The sequence below is a fragment of the Falco rusticolus genome, chromosome 7, assembly GCF_015220075.1.
Source record: "Falco rusticolus isolate bFalRus1 chromosome 7, bFalRus1.pri, whole genome shotgun sequence".
In the NCBI taxonomy this organism is placed as follows: Eukaryota; Metazoa; Chordata; class Aves; order Falconiformes; family Falconidae; genus Falco; species Falco rusticolus.
In genome coordinates, this window is record NC_051193.1 from 69,675,051 (window position 1) to 69,696,742 (window position 21,692).

The following is a 21,692-nucleotide window of genomic DNA, read 5'->3' on the forward strand; positions in this document are numbered from 1 at the left end:
AATCATTGCTTCTTTTGTAGATAAGATAGTTTTCCACTCTTAATAGTACTTTAATCTCAGCCAGCCAACCCAAAGAGCACCTCTTGTTCCAAGATGACTGATTTGAAATACTACGTATGTCCAGATCTCAAAATAATAATAATAAAAAACCCACCTGGAAAACTGTGCTGCTTGCATCAGAAATTAAACTGTTCCATAAGGACACAGTCAAGATTTTCTTTTTGTGTATAGTTTTACTTCCAGAATGTATAGAATGCATCATCCCCCATCTTGCTTCCTTTGATCTTTCAGTCCCACTATCGATTTTTAGCATGAAGGACTGCAGAAATGTATCAACTATGTTTGTCTATTTCTAATACTGGTAAGAACTGCTTTTTAAGTATAGGAACCCTCAACAGAACAGAGCCAGCTCACCAGTAGGTACCAAGAAAGAGCACGTGAAAAGTGCTAAAACAGGTCTTAATGACTTTTCCCTCAGTGAAAATAAAGGTTTGACTGAAATTCGTTTTAGAAACTAATCTCACCAAATGGTTAGAAAGCCTCCCTTTCACCAAACTGGAGAGGGCTATGACACCAGTTCAAAAATGACCCTAAGTACAGAGTTAATTTTAGGCTTCATATAACAACCACATCAGTAGTAAAACTGTGGATGAAAAGGTCGTGCTCTGGCTGGAAAAAAAAGAAGGAACCAAATCTCTGCATCCAGTGGTTAAATCTTATAGAGCTGCTTGATGTCGTTATCAAGGAAGTCAGTATGTCCTATTTCAGAGCTTTTAAATTTGCTCATCTGTTTCATTTCTCCTTAGCTTCTGAAACAGCAAACAGGCCAGTTTTTGTGTTGCCCAATAGATGTACATTTAAAGTGAAATTGTACCCATTTTCTTAGAAGCAGAATTGAATCATTGCAAACAGAATTTAATAAAAAAATCAGAGCACATAATAAATTGTTCTGATCACAGTGGGAAAAGAGAAACTATCCTCTTGTAACAACTTTCCACCTGTCTAACTGAAGAGAATTATCTGTTAAAAGAATCACCCCTTTGAAAGCTGCATCTAACCTCAGATTCAGTTTATATAAAAATATATCAATTGCAGCTTGTTGCAGTGCATAAAATTCTGTTATCTGTTCACAAACTTCCTCCCTTCAGTAGGCAAATGGGAAAAAACAGTAATACAGATTCTGAAAATAATGAATTATTTCTGCACAAACTCCTAAAGTCATTGTGATATATTTTTATGGGCTCTTCTTTGGTGGATTCTTACTTGATTACGTGATTGTTAGGAAAGGCAAGTGACAAGTCCTTCAGTCAGAAAAAAAAAAAAACAAGTGTATGTTTTGAACATATATAAGTAAACACAAAAAAAAATACATAAACACTCCATAGTCTTTTACTTCTGTGGAGTGGTTTGTCTGCAAAATGCATTGTGTCCTAGATAAGAGGTTTGTAATGTGCTCCATATTAGGCAATATTTTCAATAAAAGTTCATAAACTTACGAAAGAGATTCCTAGATTTACCAAGGTTGGTACCATTCTTTGTGCGTACTTCTACACAACTGCCTTTTTTCCCATGGGCAAGTTTAGATTAACAAGTCATTTAAAAAAAAAAAAAAAGGTCAAAAAAAATTGAGAGAAGTGTGAGCTGTTGCCTCATTGGTGTAATCAAGGGCAGCTTCCTGTTGCTTTATCTGATGGAACAGTTTTTCTTCTCAGAAGCAGACACGCGTTACATTACCGATGGCATCACAGCGAAACTGCAATGTGGGGACACATGGCTGCCTAGGTAAGCGTTCAAAATCCGAGGAGTCAGATTGGTACAGATTTCAGCCTGGCTCTCTCTTAATGTGATGCTCACATCATACAACAAAAAGAAAGGGTATAAAAGGGGCTGGAAAAGCTTGCTTTGGGAGAAGGAATATTTCCCTCCCAGCACAAGTGAAATGTGAGGCAAAAGGGCAAATGACATTGAAAGATTGAATTAGGAAAAACATGCCGGGTTGATTTATTGTAATGGAATTGCCATGATCAAAATACATCTTGCATAGGAAAAGGGGGCGGATGGAGAAGAACAGGATTTGGGGGTGAGTTTTCAGGATTCTGAGCTGTCCTGTCTTCACTGCAGAAAAATGCCTCAGGCCTCACAGGGGGTTCCAGTAGCTCTTCTATTACTGTTCTTTAATATTTTATGGCACTAACAAGGTACTCAGCGCTATTTATATGACTATACACAATGCTTAATTCAGCAGAAAAATGTTGTCCTAAAAGTAGCTTTTTAGAATACAAAGTATCATGTACATTAAAATATCTTGTACAGCATCTTTCTGTGTGCGTAGAGAAAACATGATGTACATAAAGATATAGCAAAATAATACTTTCTTGCGTGGCCTACAACCAGAAAAACATAGCATCTTTTTTTTTCTATTTTCTCATGTCAACAAAATTTTTATGCTGTATGAAACAGTCCATAAAGTGTATCTCAAAGCTAAAAAGACAGAGGTCTTTTTGACCTGTTTGAGAGTACAAAGTCTTCCGGAGACATTGGAGTGAAATTTAGTGTTGCGAGTACAAAGTCTTCCAGAGACATTGGAGTGAAATTTAGTGTTGCATGAGGAAAAATGCTCTTTAGGTAAAAACGTCCATGTTACTGAAAGGCATATTTTGACTCTCCTAAACTGTGAAGTTTTTCAGAATTAAGTTTTGAGATCTGCTCATCAGAAAAATGATCCCAGCTATGGAAGGTCCTTGTGCTTGAGGAAATCAACCAGGCATTATAAGTTACTTTAAGAACACAGAGCAATCTACTTCATTGAAATTGCCTTGAGAGAGAAAAGAAACCAAGAAAACCATCTGTCCTTCCATCTTATGGCTGATACAGAATAGGACCAGTGTAGCAGCTACTGCACTAGCTCGCACAACATTTCTTCCCCTGAAACTTAACTTAAAAAGCAAAGTATTTGTAAAAACTTACCACATTATAATGAAAATTGTTTACAGCAACTTGCCTTTTTATGACCTTGAGTTTGAAATAAAGGGTGAAACGTATCAGTTGCAGATGTTTCCAGAATTAAACTAGTGTTTATTAGCTAATGGAAGAGTAGTAATAATAATATATTTTTTAATTAGCAACTAAATTTTTCTGTTAATAACAAAATCCTTACAGTCTTCTTTAGTTTTCCTAATTTCCCAAACTCTAGTAGCATTCATTTATATGGAAAATAGAAAACTCTTGTTCTTCCCTTAGATAGTTTTTAGGGATAAGAGTGTGGAATATCATGTTGTATTTTTGCTTATGAAAGCATGACTTTACACTTACTTTGTTGCTTTAAAAATGTCATAAATTGAGAGACAACATAAAGCTAGTTTTGAATCTGAAAAAGATACAGTAGGAATACATCAATACAAAACCAGTTTCTAATGGATACTTTCCTTCAGAAACTTTTGAAGGTTCCTTTACAGGCTTGTTTGCATACATAACTTGAAGCGTAGCATTTGCTAATCAGTTTCTCTAAATTTTATGTCTGACTGACTTCTTGCAAAGTTCTTGTACAGCAGGTTTTCTGTAGCAAAATGAAAGAGACAGGGACAATGATAATAATTGAATGATGTGGCTAAAAGAAAATATTACTGTTGAGTTGTTTTTTTTTTTTTTCATTTGAAATATATCTGATACCAAAAGAAGTCTATAAAATAAGTCACAAGTCTACAAAATTAGTCACAGTGGGTCTGGACCATGAAAGTCAAGTGAATAGACTATATTGTTAAACAGAAATTCCTCGAGAGTTTTTTTAGAAAAAAATAACAATCAGTGGGGAAAATTATGAAACACTTTTTTATGTTAGCTGTAAACCAAAACCATCCTCCTGGGTAAAAGCAGCAGTACGCTCAGTAGCTGAGAGAAAACCTGGGAATGCTTCAGATCATGCATTCAGGTAAGGCAAATCATTTTGCATTCCATAGTCCTAATTATCAGAAAAAAAAAAATGAAGCAAGGAAGGGACCATTTCCCCTGAGATATGTCCCCAGGTAATGAATGGGACTGTAATGAAGCATGTTATATTGGGGCCAAAACAGTGCTTTCTGCTTTTACGCTTCTGTGCGAGGAACTGCAGCACACGTTGTGGCATAGTTCATTTGCTGGCTCTTTGACACACTTCAAGACAGGTCATCAGTACATGCCGGAATGACACACTTCTTGTTGTTATCCTCTTTGGAAGCATGCCCTTGTATAAGTAGCATCATTGTGCCATCAAAGCTGGGACGTGGATCACCTGGGGAATTTTAGACAGCCTCCAGGGCTTTGTTCATAGAAGCTATTGATGATACTGGTTAAAAATAAAACCACAGTGTACGGTGACCCGTGAACATGAAGGACAGAAAAAAATTGCTGAGGTGGCAAATGTTGTGTGGTCTCAACTCATCTTTGAATCCCATCTTCAGTGTCCCAGCCTGACATTACCCAGTTTTATCTTAAGGTGTTAGTTCTTTAAGGCAGATGGCAGAAGAACAAAGCAAGGTCTTGCCCCAGAGAACATGCAGTCTATTCAGACAAGGGCAGTACAAGGTCAAGTGTTTTACCTTATGATCAGCGAGATCAACAGAGCAAAACATTTATAAACAGCTAAAGAGAGAAAGCTGAAGAAAGAAAGGTGGGTGGTATGAAGAAATTGGCATGTTGGTCTGTGAGTACATGTGAAAGATCTGATAAAAGTAACTATGAGAGGAGCTGTTGTGACTAGCATGGAGACAAGTCAGGAGCTTATAAGGATGATGAGTCTGTAATACAAGTCAAATAACAATGGAAAAAGAGTTTGTGGGGGAGGAAGAAGGAATTCCAGTTTCTCAGTCACGCGACTAGTAAACATTGCCTCATACACTTGCTACATTACACACATGCTTCTGAAAGGGCACGTTTCCCTGTTAGACATGAAGAGACCTGTCATAGGAAAAAAGTTGCTAAAATGTCATTAGAGGAAGAGGTAGGTATTTTATCTTTTCCTTGTCTGGTCAGTCTGCGTATGTTTACTTTGCTTTTGGTGAGAAGTAGGTCAGCAAAACCCTGGGTCCAATTTCTAGAGCAAGATTTTTAATTTGTGGTATCTGTCTATACTGCTAAGCTCACAATGCCCTATTTACTGTGTGGTTTTATTAAACCACACTGAAAAGCTGACATCCTATGTTTTTCTTAAATACAGACACTGCAGGTTTTTGTTTATTCATCATGTAAGTCAAACTGCTCAGTGGATCAAATTGGCAAGTCCTTCTCAAGAATTTTCCTTGTCTTTCAAACCTGTGAATGAATTTAGCTCTAACTGAAAAGTTAGCTAACTTCAAATAAAGCAGTGGCTTGTAAAATTAAATATGCACTTTCTGACTACTTTTGTCATTGTTCCTTTTTTTTTCTGAATATGCATTAAGGTTGCATTTTTTTATGGAAAAGAAACAAACTTACTTGGGTTTCTCTGGTAAACCCACAAACCTATACGCATGCACGCATCAAACCCCTAAAAGGCAGAATGAGTTTGCCTACCACAAGGGAAATTCCCTGCACCCAAGTTGTCTTCAGTTTAAGCTGTTCCCTATGTGGGAACAGTTGTAGATGGTGTTATCTTGCAGACTTATCGTTCTACAACCTCTTCACCTCCTCGGCAGTCTGGGCTCAAACCACAGATGAGTTGTCGCAGACAGTCTCTGAAGCAGTGAGTGTATTTGGCAGTAGAACTGGACGACAATGAATATTCCCTATTCTCGCATCTCCTGAAGTTAACAATTAGATCTTTGGAGAAGTGAATTACCAAGCGTTAGAGCTGTGATATAATCAGTGACTACCAGCTGTCTCATAGCTAAGGCTGTACAGGCTTAAAAGGTCATCTCTCCTGAGTGCTTCTAAGGCTCATGCATGTGACTCCTCCAGTCCCACTGCTTTAGTCAGGGCTGCCATTTTACTGGTATTTTCATGTTGAAGCTGTTGACACCTACAGCCCTGATAGTGCCTAAGATAAGCTTCATTGCTAATGACTTTATAAACTCATGCACAGCAACTGTAATGCTTAGAGGAAAGAAGTGTAAATGAAAAATTGTACTCCCAGAGTCACCACCTCACACGAGCCTGACTCATGAGAGTGCCTGGGACATACAGCAAGCTTTGCTGGAATGGCACAGTTGATGGGAAGTTCTTGGGGGCTTGCATACAAAGAAGCGGAAGGGAAGCACGGAAGTGTGAGAATGCAACAAGAGAGTAATTCACTACAGGGAGATCTACCAACCACATTTCTCCTCTTCTGAGCAGATCCCAACATCTAGTGGTACCTGAATCACTGTCTTACTAGCCTTGTGTCTCCACTGACTTAGAGGGGAGGAGGTTATTTGGGATAAGAAATCTGCCATATTCATATGGCCAAAACCCTATTCTGCTCACCAGAATAATAAAAAGCGCACTTCTGTTATTTGTGGTGCACTCTGTGACCTCATTCGGCTCTCCCACAGGGGAGAACTGGGATTGCAGGACCCTAGCCCTATGAAAGTCTCTTAACTATTCATCCTGCTCTTGCTGTGCATCTAACTGACCTTGACCTCCTCAGGCATTTGGGTTCCTCTTCCTATGCACTTCTAACTCTGGGAGTGTTTAAAACCTTTGATCTCCGAGAAACATAGTTTCTTTCTTCTAAAAAAAAAACCAAAAAAACAAAAAAACCCCAGACATGCACCAAGAAGAACATAAAAAATGTTCTTCTTTAAAGAACATTTATAAATGTTCTTTAAAACAATTTAAAAAAAATAAAGAACAAAATGTTGTTATAGCTGACTTTTTTCCTTTTTGGTAACAGAAGGCTGGAACCTCACCAACCCTGTCCTGAAGAACTAACAGATGACCACACATCAGAGTACAGAGGATTTTTTACTGCATCCAGGCTGGAATTAGCTGGAAGATACTACTCAGGGTGAACGATGAACAACACTGCTAAGTGCCATGATGATCACACCCTGGACAAGTATTTGTTTCCAAGTGTGTACAGCATTGTGATGATGATCAGTATTCCCATCAACTGCATATCCCTGTATGCATCTTGCATTCAGGTGAGGAAAAAGAATGAGTTAGCAGTCTACATCTTCAGCCTGTCCCTAGCTGACCTTTTGTACTCTCTGATTCTGCCCCTATGGATCGATTATGCCTGGAATGGAGATAACTGGAGGCTCTCTGCCTTGCTTTGTCAGATTTCTGCCTTCCTTATGTATATGAATTTCTACACCAGCACTGCGTTCCTTGCTTGCATCTCTGTTGACAGGTACCTGGCATTAGTTCACCCCTTGAAGCTCCAGCACTTGCGCACAAGAAGATTTTCATTGATTGTCAGCATAATTGTTTGGCTTCTGGAAAGCATCTTGAATTCAGCCATATTGATGAACAACGAAGTATTCAATGATCCTTGCAATTTCACTAATCACACGTTATGCTATGATAAATACCCCCTAGAATGGTGGCAGGCATGGATGAATTTATTCCGGATATGTTCAGGGTACCTGGTCCCTTTGATAATCATCGTGTTTTGCTACCACAAGATCTACCAGGTAGTGAGATATAATCAAGCCACACTAGACGAAGAAAAGAAAAAAGTGAGAAAACTTATTCTGAATATCACAGTTACTTTCATTGTTTGCTTCACTCCTTATCACGTTATGTTGCTTATTCGCAGCATTAAAGAACCTTACAGCACTGACCCACAGCTTTTGCAGCTGATGTATAAGGTTTACAGAGTCACACAGGCCTTTACAAGTTTCAATTGCATTGCTGATCCCATTCTTTACTGCTTCGTGAGCGAAACGGCACGAACAGACATACTGAATTTGCTCAGGTGTCGCTTGTGCCTACGAAAGCAGAAGGGAGACCAAGCAAAAGACCATGCTCTGTGCAGTTTTGCTACAAAGAGCAGTGTGCTGATCACCCACAGAACTTCAGGTGAAACAGAGACTGAGCAAGCACATTCATAGAAAAATCAGATAACCTAACGGAGAAAGAAAGAAAAATGCTTCCCCAGTCTGTACCTAGACAATACCCCAAAAGTCACGGATACTAATCTAAGTGAAACCAGTAGCTGGAGCTACTGAGAGCTTATCACAGGATCAATGAACTCAATGGACTATCAACATGTATCTTTAAATCAGGTGTGGTAGATAAACATACATCAACACACACACACAGAGCCAACAAAGATGATCGTGACACACAACAAAATGACTGAGGATCCCCCACAGCACTGCCCCTGTCACAGCTTGCTGGCTAGCCTGGGTGCTGGGCATGCTCAGCTGGAGTCCTCTTAACCTAGTCATTTGTTTTCAAGCTTTAGTAGAAACCTAAATCTTAGCTGTGAAGGAGTCCCAAAAGGGTTGTTTTTTTTTTTTAAAAAAAAAAAAAATCAGTACTGTGATAGAGATGAATAAAACACACACACACACAGAGATCATTCAAATGATTGACAAAGGAGCAGAGGGAGGGTGGTAAATCTTCTCGCTAATTTTGTGGTGTAATTTATGCTGCTATGATGGTTCCTGTTTTTCAGTAATGACTCGAGTTCTCCTTCTGCATACCCTGGCAATTAACCACTTCTTAAAACTGTTTACCTCATGTGGACGGGTACTTGCCTGCTCTTAAGCTTTTCAGCTTTTGCTGTCATTGAAAATAGCATTCTAATGTATAACCATATCATGCAGTTTCGTTACAATATCAATATTGGGTTTCAGGTAGTTGCAAGATTCATTACTGCAAGACTCTATAAAGAATGGAATCTAGCCACCAGTGCTTTAACTCAGATGAAATTTTTCCTGATAGATGCAGGGAGGAAAGAGAAGGATTGAAAGGTGAGGTTTCACAGCTCCACAACATAAAGGACCAGCCTTTAACTTTGCTTATTATGACTGAAATCTGGAGTGTGCTTACGTTTGCAGAGTCAATTGAGCAAGAAGGTTTATATCCGTTTACTTAACCTCGGCTGAAGGTTCCAGGGTTCTGAGTCTGCCAGTTTTAAAAATATCAAACAACGAACCTGCAAGCAATACTGACAAACAAGCAAAGAACATGTGTGTACCAACAAATGGTAAGAACGGCAACAAAAGCACACACATTTTGAAAGGGTTGAAGACAGCATGCATCAAAAGCACAGCTCTTAATTCAGGGACCAGCTCCTGCGCAGCCCCTGCAATGGCTGTGTGGTTTGCTGCTAGCGGCGGGCACCCAAACTCTGAAAAGACTTCAAACACCACGGAAAGTCTTTTTTTTTTTTTTTTTTTTTTTTTAATCCTCTCACCACTTTTCCCTTTTGTCATGCCAGGAAGAATATTTGGGTATGGTGGTTGTCTAGTTTCCTAGGAAATTATTTTTTTCACCACCACCACCAAAAAAATCCCCCTCTAGCAAGTCTGTGTAGTGGAAAGATTTTTGACCAGCACTTGCTTCTAGGTCTGGCAGTATACTTAGAGGGGGAGCATACAGTGGTCACAAGCAACATGGAAATTCTTCTGAGAAGATCCCTTAGCATGTAAATTATGAACATCTCCGTTACGAAAAGCCACTTTTGTTGTTTTCATTAGTTCCTCTTTATGTCTATTTATACTTTGATTTCACATTCTGAGAGGGGAATTTGAGAGGCTGAGGAGGCTGGGCTTGTTCAACCAGGAGAAGAGAAGACTTTGGGCGACCTAAGGGCAGCCTTGCGCTACCTGCAAGAAGGGGATTGAGAAGATGGAGCCAAGCTCCTCGCCAGAGCATGTAGCAGCAGGACAAGAAATCATGTGCATGACTTGAAGCAAGAAGGGTCAGAGTTGATATAAGGAAAAACTTCCAAACCATGAGGACTGCCAAACAGCAGAGCAGGTTGCACCAAGATGTTCTGCATGCTCTATCCTGACAGGTTTTCAAGACCCAGCTGAACAAAACCCTGAGCAACCTGGTTTGGCCACATAGCTGACCTTCCTGTGAGCAGAAGGTTGACTAGAGACTTCCTAAGCTCCTTTCCAACCAGAATTATCCTGTGATCCTATGAACTGTGCATGTCACGATTCTGGCTGTTGCCATCCTCCCCAAGAAAGCATCTTCGCTTCCCTTCTTTGTTTCCATTTGCTGGACTTTGGTTTGATGTAGGGTTTTTTTCTGTAATACCTTCTTATATATCACAAAGGAAAAAATATGCAAGCAGCATGCAGGTTACTTCACCACAGATTTTTTTTCCTGTGCTAATATATATATTTTGCTACAGAATGTGAAATTTCACTACAGCACTGGAATAAAAGCAGAACCAAGCTTCACTGTAACTTCATGGAAAAAAAGTACTCAGTGGTTCACTTCTAGACCTTTCATATGCCAGAAAGGTTAGAAAGTTAATTCTTTTGGACTTTTAATTTATTTCAAATAAAGAATAATGAAAACTAAGCAACAAAACTGAGTCAAATTTACCTTGTGTGTTAGGGAGTAGTGAGAGCCGAGTGCTGTGCAAGGGATGGGGAGGCAGGAGCTGGGGGTGACAGCCAGGCTGGCTGGGCAGCATCCTCACCAAGAAGCCAGGCAGTCCCGTGGCACACCAGCAAGGCACACAGAACACATATTGTGATGCTAACCGGCGTTGGCCAGCAGCTCCATGATCACCAGACAAATCCGTAGTGACAGGGGAGGTCTGAGGGCAAGCTGGGAAGCTGAGTCAGGAAGGCAAGGTTGGGATCTGACCTCATGCCCTGACTCCGTGCAAAGAGCTTAACTTCCACAAAATTTGACCCTGAGATTTCATACCTTTTAATATTTCACCAACGTTTGTGAAAGTCATAGCTTGGACCAGTTTACATTGGTATGCATGTATGTTTTTCATAGCATCACTTCCTATAGTACCTCCCTGCATTGCTGAAGATGCAGTGCAACATAAAGGAAAACAATGGCGATGGCTGGCCCGTAGGCTGGCCTTCACAACAAAGCTCAGATAAGTTCAGGGTCCTGTCACTTTATAATAATAAAATGTAGGTACCTAATCCCTTAGGTTGTTCTGAAGTGCTCGGGTTGGGTGTTCAAATCACAGCCCTCTGGAGAAACAACGAAACTTTCAGATGCAGAGATTACGACATCCTGTACTTCGATCACTTGTATATTTACCTCATTATTCTTACATAGCTGAAAACTAACATGTTTTTTCATGGTCTTTCCAAATTAGTTTGTCCCAGCTGGACCAAATTTACCATATGAAAGTGAACATCTATGTTCTCTATAAAGTTGCAGCATTACAGGAGAGGTATGTTTCACTACACAAAACTGGTGTTGTGAAAAGTAAATGTCTTCACACAGACGCTAATCCACACACTGTATTATTGTTACTGAATATTCCACTTAAAACTCCCGATGGCTCTGCAGGCAACAAACAAGTGCAAATTTACAGGAACTCTTCCCAAAGCAAGGACATTCCTTACAGGCATTTAGATTGTGTAAAACCTGTTCTGTTTAATGGCAAGAAGAAATGGGTGCATTCAAATTCCATTTTCCTCACAGGCAATGCCTAAAATCATTAGTGTATGGACTCAGTGAGTCACTGTAGTTTCTATCTCACTTCCCAATCTATAAAATAAGAATATGGATAATTAAAAGGGCTGTGATGGTCGTTTAGTTAATATCCACAGGGTATGAAATGTCAGTGCCAAAATGATGTTGCTGTCAGCATAATAACAGCAGAGGTGAATTTATATGTCAATAATCCACTTAAAGCAGAATCCGTCTGCCAAAAGTCCAGCAAAGATACAGCCCAGCTTCCTAAGTTGGGAACTTTTCAGTGAACCTCAGTGACCTAGCTGGTGAAATTTCAGACTTCATTTAATCTGTTCTTCTTAGAATCTTAGCCACGACCTGCATCACACATTCACGATGCAGATCATTATTCTTTTCTGATGTAGCTACACAACGGTTTTGCTTTGTTAATGTCAGCAGGGTCAGTCCCGTCTTACATGGTTGCATGCTAACAGAGACTCTTGCATACCTTTTTTTCTTTTTTTTATTTCTTTTTTTTTTTTTTTGGGGGGGTGGAGGGGAATCTCTAACACAGCCAACATCAGAGCCACTGAGAAAAGTGAAGTGTGAATTTGAAAAATGAGATTGATACATTCCACTTCCTGTTTCCATTGACGGAGAATGACGCTACTAAAATAATTCTGATAAGCATAGTGACAGTCTTCAGCAGCATCCCGCTGAACGTAATGCCAGTAGAGAAGGGGGTGTTGGGCTGTAGCTTAGCCATGTGCCACTTGCCATATTACTTACCAGTTTTATCAGCAGCACTATTGGCCTTGTTCTCCATTTTCTCAGGTGGCAAAGGAGCAAACTGCTCATGTGCTCCCCACCTCCACACAACAGAAAGGTAACGCAGGTGGGAGTATCGGGGCGCTTGGGACCAGCGCGACCACAGTGGCAGAGACCTGCTGGCCCGGAGCAAGGCTGCGGGGAGGGAAGGCAAAGCGTGGCTCTGAGCTCAGCCAGGGCTGGGGCAGCTGCTGCACCCCCAGATCAGTGTTATCTATTGCCCAGGTTTTCCTCCCGTGTGAGATGGCAGCTCCTTGCGGTGCTCAGCACCCTGCAAAATGCAGCTTGCCCCTGCCCCAGGCTGCCTGCTCTGCAGCACCGGCAGCACCTCCAACAGTGCGGACCTAAGGCAGCATCTGATAAGTGATGCTCTGGCACTGATAAGGGGCAAGAGAGCAAAACACTTTGTGCATGTTTTGTAGCTTTTTCTTCTATTGCTGCACCACAAGCTGCCTTACCAATAAATTGCTAGCCTAAGCTGACACGGGGAGATTTTGGCTCCTCAGCTGTGAATTAAAACTATTTCACCTAAATCTCGTAAGGCATAAAATCCATTCTGGATTGCGGCTTTGGGGAAAAAAACCAAACCAACCAAACAGAACAACAACTACTAAACAGAAACCAGTAAAGAAAATGTTGTGTCAAATGACATGTAAAAAGCCTGATCCAGGCGAATGACAAGGATACTGCCCAAGCCTGACGGATCCTCGGCTGTGCCAAGCCAGCGGCACAGGCAGCAGAGCATGTCACCTGCAGCCTGCGTACAGCACAGCTAGAGCACGTGTGCCATAGCATCTCACTGAGCATCAGAGCACACACATACATAGTAATCACATCACTGATGTGGAATGGGAATGCTAAAACAATGGGAGGTGTGAAATATCTGCCAGGAAAAAAAAAGAAAAAAAAAAGGTGGGAAAATAAGTCATTCCTTTTTTTTTTCTCTGTTTTTTAAAATTAACTTTGAGTATTTTGGTGATGGGAATACAGACTCCCAGCTTCTTTAAATGGCTTGTGGGAGAAATTGGAAAGAAAAAAATGTTCTTACAAGAGCTGAGGTAGCTCTCAGGAGCTGTTACTTTAAATTTAGTATTTTGAGAAATGTTATTGCTATAGCAACTACTTGGTTAAAGATTCAATACTAGGAACAAAAGATTCTTTGCTTTTCCATAGTTTTGTTTACTTAGTAAAGTCAAGATCTTTTGCTGGATGAATAATTGAGGGGGTGGCAGATAGGGTAAAAGGACACCCAGATGCTGTACATATCATATCCATCTATATGTGTATACATCCATACACATATAGATGTATAAACAACACATTTAGTTTTAACTTCATTACACTTGAAGATAAAGTACACAAGACAGGGGTGCAGCTCGTGCTTTTTCAGTTTCTCTATGGCTTTTCAGATCTGGCTGGGGCACGTTGCCCTTCAGGTGAGATACTGGAGTTCATTTATCATAAACAACAACTTTCACAAACTTCTCCCAAGAACCGGTCCTCATATCTCCAGACTTGTGCTTTACCTCATCCCAACTGAACCTTACCTGTCATTTCTCACTGTTCAAACTGTTCCTCCCTTTTAACAACAGCTGTGCAAAGTAACGGCTATTTTTCTGACCCTGTGTAGAATCACAGAATGGTTTGGGCTGGAAGGGACCTTCCATGCAGTTCATCCCATAAACACAGCTTAAGCAGAATTCCTTATTCTGGAAAAAGGAATAACGGGTGAGACTGAGGCGGCATGACCAGGGAGATTGTGTCTTCTGGGGAAGCTGCAGAGATTAGTGGCTCCACTCCAGTGGATGCAAAGGAAGAAGGTAGGGTTGGAAGAGACAACTCCAGTGACAATGCGTCCTCCCCTCGTGTTCCCTGGAATGGACCACTAGATGACAGATGGAAAACAGAGCCAAAGCAGTATGGCACCCACGTTAGGTCACCTTCCTGGCTCCAGAGCTCTTATGGTCCCTTCCACTTCAGCTTTCTGCAGTCCATCCAGACTCTCTGCGGATGGTACTGAGCATGAGAGTGGGCAGCCAGTGGGCTCAGGACACAGCTCTTCCCACTGTTGTCCTCTCCTTCCCTTGATGCCCCGCTGCTCCTACTAGTATCCCAGTTTGAGGTGCCAGGTCTCACATATGACATCTCCAGGGTCTCACAAAGCGGGCTGCCTTATGGCAACTCACCTACTGGGGTATCTTTTCACCTTAGGAGATCCAAGGACTGCTGAATAGGAAGAAAGGTGAAAAGCCCTAATTCTTAGAGGGCAAGAGAAAATCTTACCATGCCAAAGATCTGTGAAGTAATTCCTGAAATTCATTGTATTCTCAGAATGAGGGAATAAACACATGGCTTCACCCTTTTTCTTTGCTTATCCTCATGGAGCGCCACACAACGAGTAATCCTCAGTAAAGTACAGATTCTGCACTTTCTCAGAATGCAGCACAGCCAAAAAACCCAGAAAAGGTCAAACTTCAGATGACTGCTGCCCTGGCATGCAGGGAATGAGCACACGTGGCTGTCTGCCAGCTCAGCCGGCATTTGTGAAACTACTACAGGTTCTGTGCAGTGTAACCAACCCAAGAAAGAGCTTCATACTGAAATGTTGTACAGGGAAACAATTCTGCACTGACAGTTGCTACAGAGCTAGGGCCAGAAGCGGGTGAAATACAGGTTGTAACTTCATGGACACCTGTTTTGATGTGATCAGTGCAAGTCTTCCCCCCCCAGCCCCAGCTGCACAGCTGATGGTGCACAATGCAGTGGCTCAATCCACTCCACGTGCCACTATGGGACCTCATAATATAACTGAAGTAGTAAGATACTACAACATATTCTGAAGGCATTGCCATGATTCAACGTTCAGCCTCACATTGAGATTTGCGGCTGTTGTATATCCCCATGTTCTCTTTGAGTAGTGCATTTCATCACTCAGGGTTCACACTTAGAGGCTGATTATTTTTGTGGAAAGCAGGAAATAAATGTAGGCAGTAGCATTTACCAGCTTAAATTTAGCTCCTTTTGGAAAGGAAAAATTCAGTCCTGAAGGTTTTTTTGATCCCTATTACATCACTAGTAGAGCCAACATTTTACTTTTCATGAGCCTGGCATACGCACTTTCAAAAAGATATAGCAAAATTTATCAGCAGTAAGCATCACAACTCCATCTCTACCAAAGGAAGTAAAGGGAAATAACAGTTCTGTTTTTCTCAAAGAAAGTTTTTTCCTGTCTCACTGTTCTACTCATGATTTCTTCAGAATTTTTTCCTGTGGTTAGTTGACAGCCACAGCTCTTGTGTCTGGAGGTTATTGTTTATTATTTTCCTTTACCTTTTCTTGTGTTTTATGTTTATCACTGCACAAAGAGTTTCAACAATGTGAATTTTAAATACCTAAATGTAGGAAAAGGGGTGGGGAAAAGGATCCAAAATATGGTATGTTTTAAATGTCATTATTTTTTAATAAAATCTTAACAGTGACTTCCTATGCATCATTTTTTTTAAAGCTTAACTTTCCATTTATTTCTTTACTGTAACGGGAAGGAAACCACAAAGGGCATCGGGGTAGAAACAATAGAAAGGTATAAACTTCAAGAATAAATTGGTAGCTATGAAAAGTTTTGCAGACTACAAATGCCTGTTCAGTCACTCAGGTCAAGCCAAAGGAACCTGCAAAATGGATTTAACTGGAAGCTTTCGCCAAAAAATAAAAAAAAAGGGGGGAGGGGGGGCTTACTTGGTTCGTGTAGGATTCTCTTTTCTTTCATTTGCATTCATTTTAATTCATTACAGACATATCACAAGTGAAACCACATCTGAATGCTTCTTTGGGTTTTTAGCCAATTATGCAGTCTATTTATTTTTAGCAATTCATTCAGAGAGGCCAGGACCAAGAACTCGGAGACCCCGTGAAGCACTACCTGTGCAGGAGGCATAAGGTGCCCAGCGCAGGTGTTAGTCTCACCCTTCACTCAAGACCCCTGTAAATACCCTCCAAAGGCATTAAAGCCAGAACCTTAATGATTGCAGCGAGAGGTGGTAGCAATTCCGACACCTGGATACATATTTTCTGGAAAATGCCCACTTTCCTGTCACCTCAACAAATTCAGTTTTGCTTCAACACTTGGTTTGTTCTTGCAAAGTGTAATGTAGCATTTTCACTCAAAGAAACACAGCAAAATATTGCAGAGGTGATTGTCCCAACTGTATTTACAGCAGGCTTGTCTGAAAGGAGTGAGCTGAGAGATTATCCTCACTAGGTGGCGATTCTGGTCTGTTTAGCCAGGCTTTACAGAAGAGAAAAAAAATCCCGTTTTTCTTTGGGGACAGAGCCAGCAGAACCCTCTCAGCCTCCTCTCCCAGCTGGCCCAAGCTCTTGGGCTGGGAATCATCAGACTCAGAGCTCAAAACAAAAGGTCAAACACTGAGCTTTCATCCACCCTGGATTTATTAACAGCTGCTTTATGCTAAGTTTTCTTTGTAACGACTTTTTTGTTTAATTGTGTCATCTTCTTCCCAATATAAATACATACACATACAAGCCACAGGCATCTATAATGCTGAACGAAGCAGGCTCTCCCAGCCCCTAGCCTGATGAGCCCCTCATCCCCAAACTCATCCTGCTGGCCACCTCCTCATGCCCTAGCCAGGCTCTGTTCCTGGGACTGGCACCAACCGCAGGGTACCACCAGCACCCGCGATGCTGCCTGGTGACAGCCACCACACCGTGCTGCACGTTGGCACCAGCAAGTGTATGACACGTTTCACCAGCAGGTCCAACTCATCCTTCAGTCGGTCTGCTCCTCTCCTTGAGCATTTATAGCGGCAAGTTCCGCAGGCTACGGCTCGCTTTTGGGCAGCCTCCAAGTACATCAGAATACAACTCAATTACTGTCGCGCCGTCCGTCCGTCCGCCCCCCCCCCCAAAAAAAAAAACCCCAACAAATAAATAAGTAAATAAATCATGCTTTACCTTTTGATTTCTTTGCAAGCAATCACTTCCCCAAAGTACAATAAACCATTTCCACCTGCACGTTCTCTCGATGATCAGACCTTTCACTTGCTGCTCTAGCATCGCGTTCTTCCACATCACTTCTTTAATCTCTGCAGTATCCAGCTTCATGTCCCGAGCAGTACTGATTCTTCCCCAGTTTCTCCCAGGAGCTTACATTAGAGTAAAGCTTTTCAGGTGCTTTACACTCAGCATACCTGCTCCCAGAAGGACTAGGCTTGCTCCTCCTGTTAACTGTTACCATCTGTGGTGAGTTAAGCTGGTGGGCAGCTCAGGCCCACCCAGCCGCTTGCTCACTCTGCCCTCGTGGGAGCGGGGAGAGAAATCTTGTGGGTTGAGAAAAAGTTTCACAGGGAAAGCAAAAACCACACACACAAGCAAAGCCAGACCCGGAATTCCTTCCCCGCTGCCCATGGCAGGGGGTGCTCAGCCATCCCCAGGGCAGCAGGGCTCCAGCACATGTGATGGGGACTGGGGAAGACCAACGCCATCGCCCCGAGCATCCCCCTTCCCTCTCCTCCCCCCGCTGTATGTGCTGAGCGTGAGGCCACAGGGTGTGGGACACCCCTGGGCTCAGCGGGGGCGGCTGTCCCGGCTGTGCCCCCTCCCAGCTCCTGGTGCCCCCCAGCCTGCTCGCCGGTGGGGAGGGGGGAGGGGCAGAGCAGCCCCTGGCGCTGTGTCACCCTGCTCAGCAGGCACCGCAGCACCCTGGGGACCAGCGCTGGTCACAAATCCAACACGTGGCCCCATGCTGTTACCATGAAGAAAATGAGTTCTACCCCAGCCAAAACCAGCACACCAAGCTACTTACACTTTTAGTTGATGCTACTACTTTCTTCTCCTCCCCGTAACTACAATCAATATTCCTTCGTCCTTTGCTATATTCACGGTTTTCTTTTTTTCTGTTCATTAAGACCAGGAAGAACAACTGCACAAGTTTCTTTCATTACTGCAGTGATACCTATGAATCTTCTCAACCCTAGAATTCAAAATCATCATTAATTAGCTAGCTCTTTGCACAATTTTCATCTTGGTTACAAAGTGATTTATGTGTTTCAGGAAGCAGTATGGAATGAATTAAATTCTCAGTTTTTATTAATGTTGCTCCTGTGCGCTCAGTTTTTATTCTAAGCTATATTACTCATATGAAAAATATTACATTTCAAAAACATTATATTCTGACATGATTCCACATGTCTGCAACTAAAACAAGGAATTAAAGCTAATAAACCCTGCACTGAATTATATGTATTTCTCTTTTTTGCCATCAGGACATACTTGGCCACTAAAATTCAAACAATGTCCTGCAGTACACCATCAACTCTCATTCTACTGGTTCAATCATATGTATTTAAGTATTGAATTGAACAAAGAAAAGAACTAAATGTTATGTTGTACAAGGCCATCCAATGGGAAACATTAAACTCTTCTTCCTTTTCCTTCTGCCTCCATTACACTAGTCTTTCCCATCCATTCCCTTCTTTTTTTTTTTATCTTTTTCCCAAGTTCATTCTTCTGTATTGCTCCACCTTGCTCCTCTATATGTCCAGAGGAAAACTTATAATCTGTGCTCAACCTCTCACATCTTTATTACGAACATAAGCAACCCTGACCCACTCCACAGTATGGGGAAGTGTTATGGTTTTGGGGAAGTCAAAAAAAAGCTCGCTAAGCATCCAGTAGTTTGGCTGGGTTGGAAAGGACACATTTACCGCAATGAGGTAAATCCATAAGCAGGATTCAGAAGAATTGTCTCAGAGCTTGAATGAACTCGAGATCCAGCCACCATGAAGTCTCATACACATCGCGTGACAAAATAAACTGATGTGATGTAATCCAGGTTCCTTTTCACTGCAACCTTCAGGGTTTCCCCCTCCCCCCCCCCCTTTTTTTTTTCCTGGTATTTGTGTTATTTTTGCCCCTGTTAATTACTTCTTTGAAGAACTTAATATACAACTGAAGTAACTTAGAAAATGTGGTTTTAACATTAAAAGTTGCTTATTAGAATAAATACTATGACTGTGAGAATACTATGACTATGATCTAAATTCATGTTGAATTTCAAGAACTTACTATAGCTAGATAAATCAGCTTTGCTCAGAAAAGTACGAGTTCAGACATAATACTAACTGGATTGAGTGGTTTCTGACAAACCTGCCATCCTCTCACATTTGGGCTGTCTCTAGGTCCTGCAGCCACCTCCACCTACCCCAGCTGACCTGCAGAGGCACTTTCCCAGCAAGCCAACGGGTTCTCCTCGGAGGTCAGGCAGCTCCACTTAGCAGCAGTTGTTTACGACGATTCCAGTTTGGCACAAGTGCCTTTCCCCAAAACCGGGCAAGAGCACTTTGTGCTTCTGAGCAGCGTGGCTGCTGTTTCTGCCAGCACACTGCTGTCACCACGGCCACTGGTGACATCCACCGCACCGCCTACCCCGGGAAGCCCACCTTGCTGCTGCTACAGCCCTTCACCCTGGCTGGCTAAGGATCCTGTAAATACCCCTTTTTTCAGCCTCCAAATCAGAATCATGGTGCCAAGATCTACAAGCCGTGCAGTTCCCAACTCTTCTCCCCAGTGCACATGCAGAGGACAAATCATGATGGCTGTAGGTGCACATCCTCTACACACAGGTCTTGGCTTCTTTCCCTGTGTGTACCTAAGCCTCATACTAGATGTCTCTGGGGTAATATAATGTTTCAAATTATGAACCAGTCTTAAATTTACTGTCTGCTTGATGTCTCCAATCTCCAGATAAGAGAGAAGCATTATGCAGAATAGCTTATAGCACAAATGCACATATGGACAAAAAAAAAAAAAAAAAAAAAAAGAAAAAAAAGATAATTTATAGCCGTTTAACGTTCCTTGAGATGTGCTGTCTACACTTACATAAATTCCTATTTTTATACCTTTTGTTTTGGTTTGGTTTTTTTTCCTAAGCAATGTAACTGTTGGTGTTTCTTACATGTTTCCTTTTTTGGAGCTAGGCAAAAGAAAACCAGTATTTATTAGAAAAAAACACAAACGAATAACTAGAACACATTTATGAATTCATATCAGTTTAAGCCAAATACTTTAGAAGACAGTATCTGTAAAAACAGTGCTACTTTCTTTTGGCATTTTCTAAAACAAGCATGCCAGATTATTTGAATGTGTTCTCTTTGTAAGATTTGCTAAAGACGTTCCTATTTTACCAGTATGGTGCTAGCTGTTAATATTTTAAAACTCAAAGACACAATGAGACATTTCTATTTGAGAAAAAACATTAAGGTCAACTTTTTGCTTTTCTGTTTAATTAGGAAAAAAATTATTCCATCGATTTTGTGGTCTGCCAGGAAACCCATCTAAAGCTCGCAATCTGCTTTTGGATTTAAGTGAAAATGAAGAATCTTGGGCATAAGGACGAAAGCATTTTTGGTGGAGCCAGGCAGCTTTACATCTGTTACGAAGGTGGCTTTGGGACAGCAAAGCCTCCTCTTGGTGCTGTGAGGAGCTCTGACTCTTCCCATCAGCTCACCTCAGGCTTTTGTTTCAGGAAAGCTTCCAGCTTGCAAATACTGGGTGTCACTCAGCACTGCCGTGGTGCACGTCACCGGGAGATTGTCACATGCATCCTCAGAGGACCAGCAGGACACACCCTTAACCTTCCAGCCCCACACTGTTCTCCACACGCTGCCTTAGCTCTCGGTAGATCATTTTGCTCTTGGTTAGGAAGGATAATGAGAAGAATCTCACTGAGCCCTTACATCGTATTAATAATTCTATGGGAATAAGCACAGTTAGAATAATTAACCCACAGTTAGAGGATGCTATGCTGGGCAGGAATAACAACTGCCTATTTAAAACAGGATGCTTTTTCCTCTATGCAGTCAAAGGCAAGAAAAAAAGAACTGCTGGACAATGAGGCAGATTTATGTTAGTTAAAATAAAATAAATTTCTTTGTCCTGCACCGTCTACTGAGTGTAATTCTCTTGGGCTGAGAGTCTTCCGCTAGTCTTGTTGACTCAGCAAAGACTGATATATAGTTCACAAGCTATTTTTAGCAAATCCATCACTGCAGCGGTCGTGAAGGTAAAAGACGCTTCATAAAAGCTATGGTACCAAATGAAACCATGTTTTTGAAATTCAGCCATGAATCAGGCTGTGGGGATACCAGTATAAGTTAATTATGCATGAGCTAAATTCACTAGCAAAACCCCCATTAATCCAATGAAAACCTAATTAAGTAGTCAGTAATGCTTTCCTAACATATAACTATGAAATCTACATCTAGGCTCTTAAAAATAAAAGTAAATATCCACATTTCAGAACTCGAGTTACAATCACACTAATTAATAACGACATAACACTGTCATTCCTTTCTCCT

General features: G+C 41.5%; 1 protein-coding gene across 1 annotated transcript; it reads left to right on the forward strand.

The window, feature by feature from the left end:
• The first annotated feature begins 1,698 nt into the window (after window positions 1-1,698).
• On the forward strand, window positions 1,699-10,428 carry GPR65 (G protein-coupled receptor 65). The gene is made up of 2 exons (XM_037395813.1): window positions 1,699-1,782; window positions 6,824-10,428. The coding sequence occupies exon 2, from the start codon at window positions 6,945-6,947 to the stop codon at window positions 7,983-7,985; it is 1,041 nt and encodes a 346-aa protein (XP_037251710.1). The 5' UTR covers window positions 1,699-1,782; window positions 6,824-6,944; the 3' UTR covers window positions 7,986-10,428.
• Window positions 10,429-21,692: the final 11,264 nt, after the last annotated feature.

Bases quoted from the DNA above. Each gene is read 5' to 3' on its own strand.
- GPR65 (XM_037395813.1), top strand. From the start codon at position 6,945: ATGAACAACACTGCTAAGTGCCATGATGATCACACCCTGGACAAGTAT.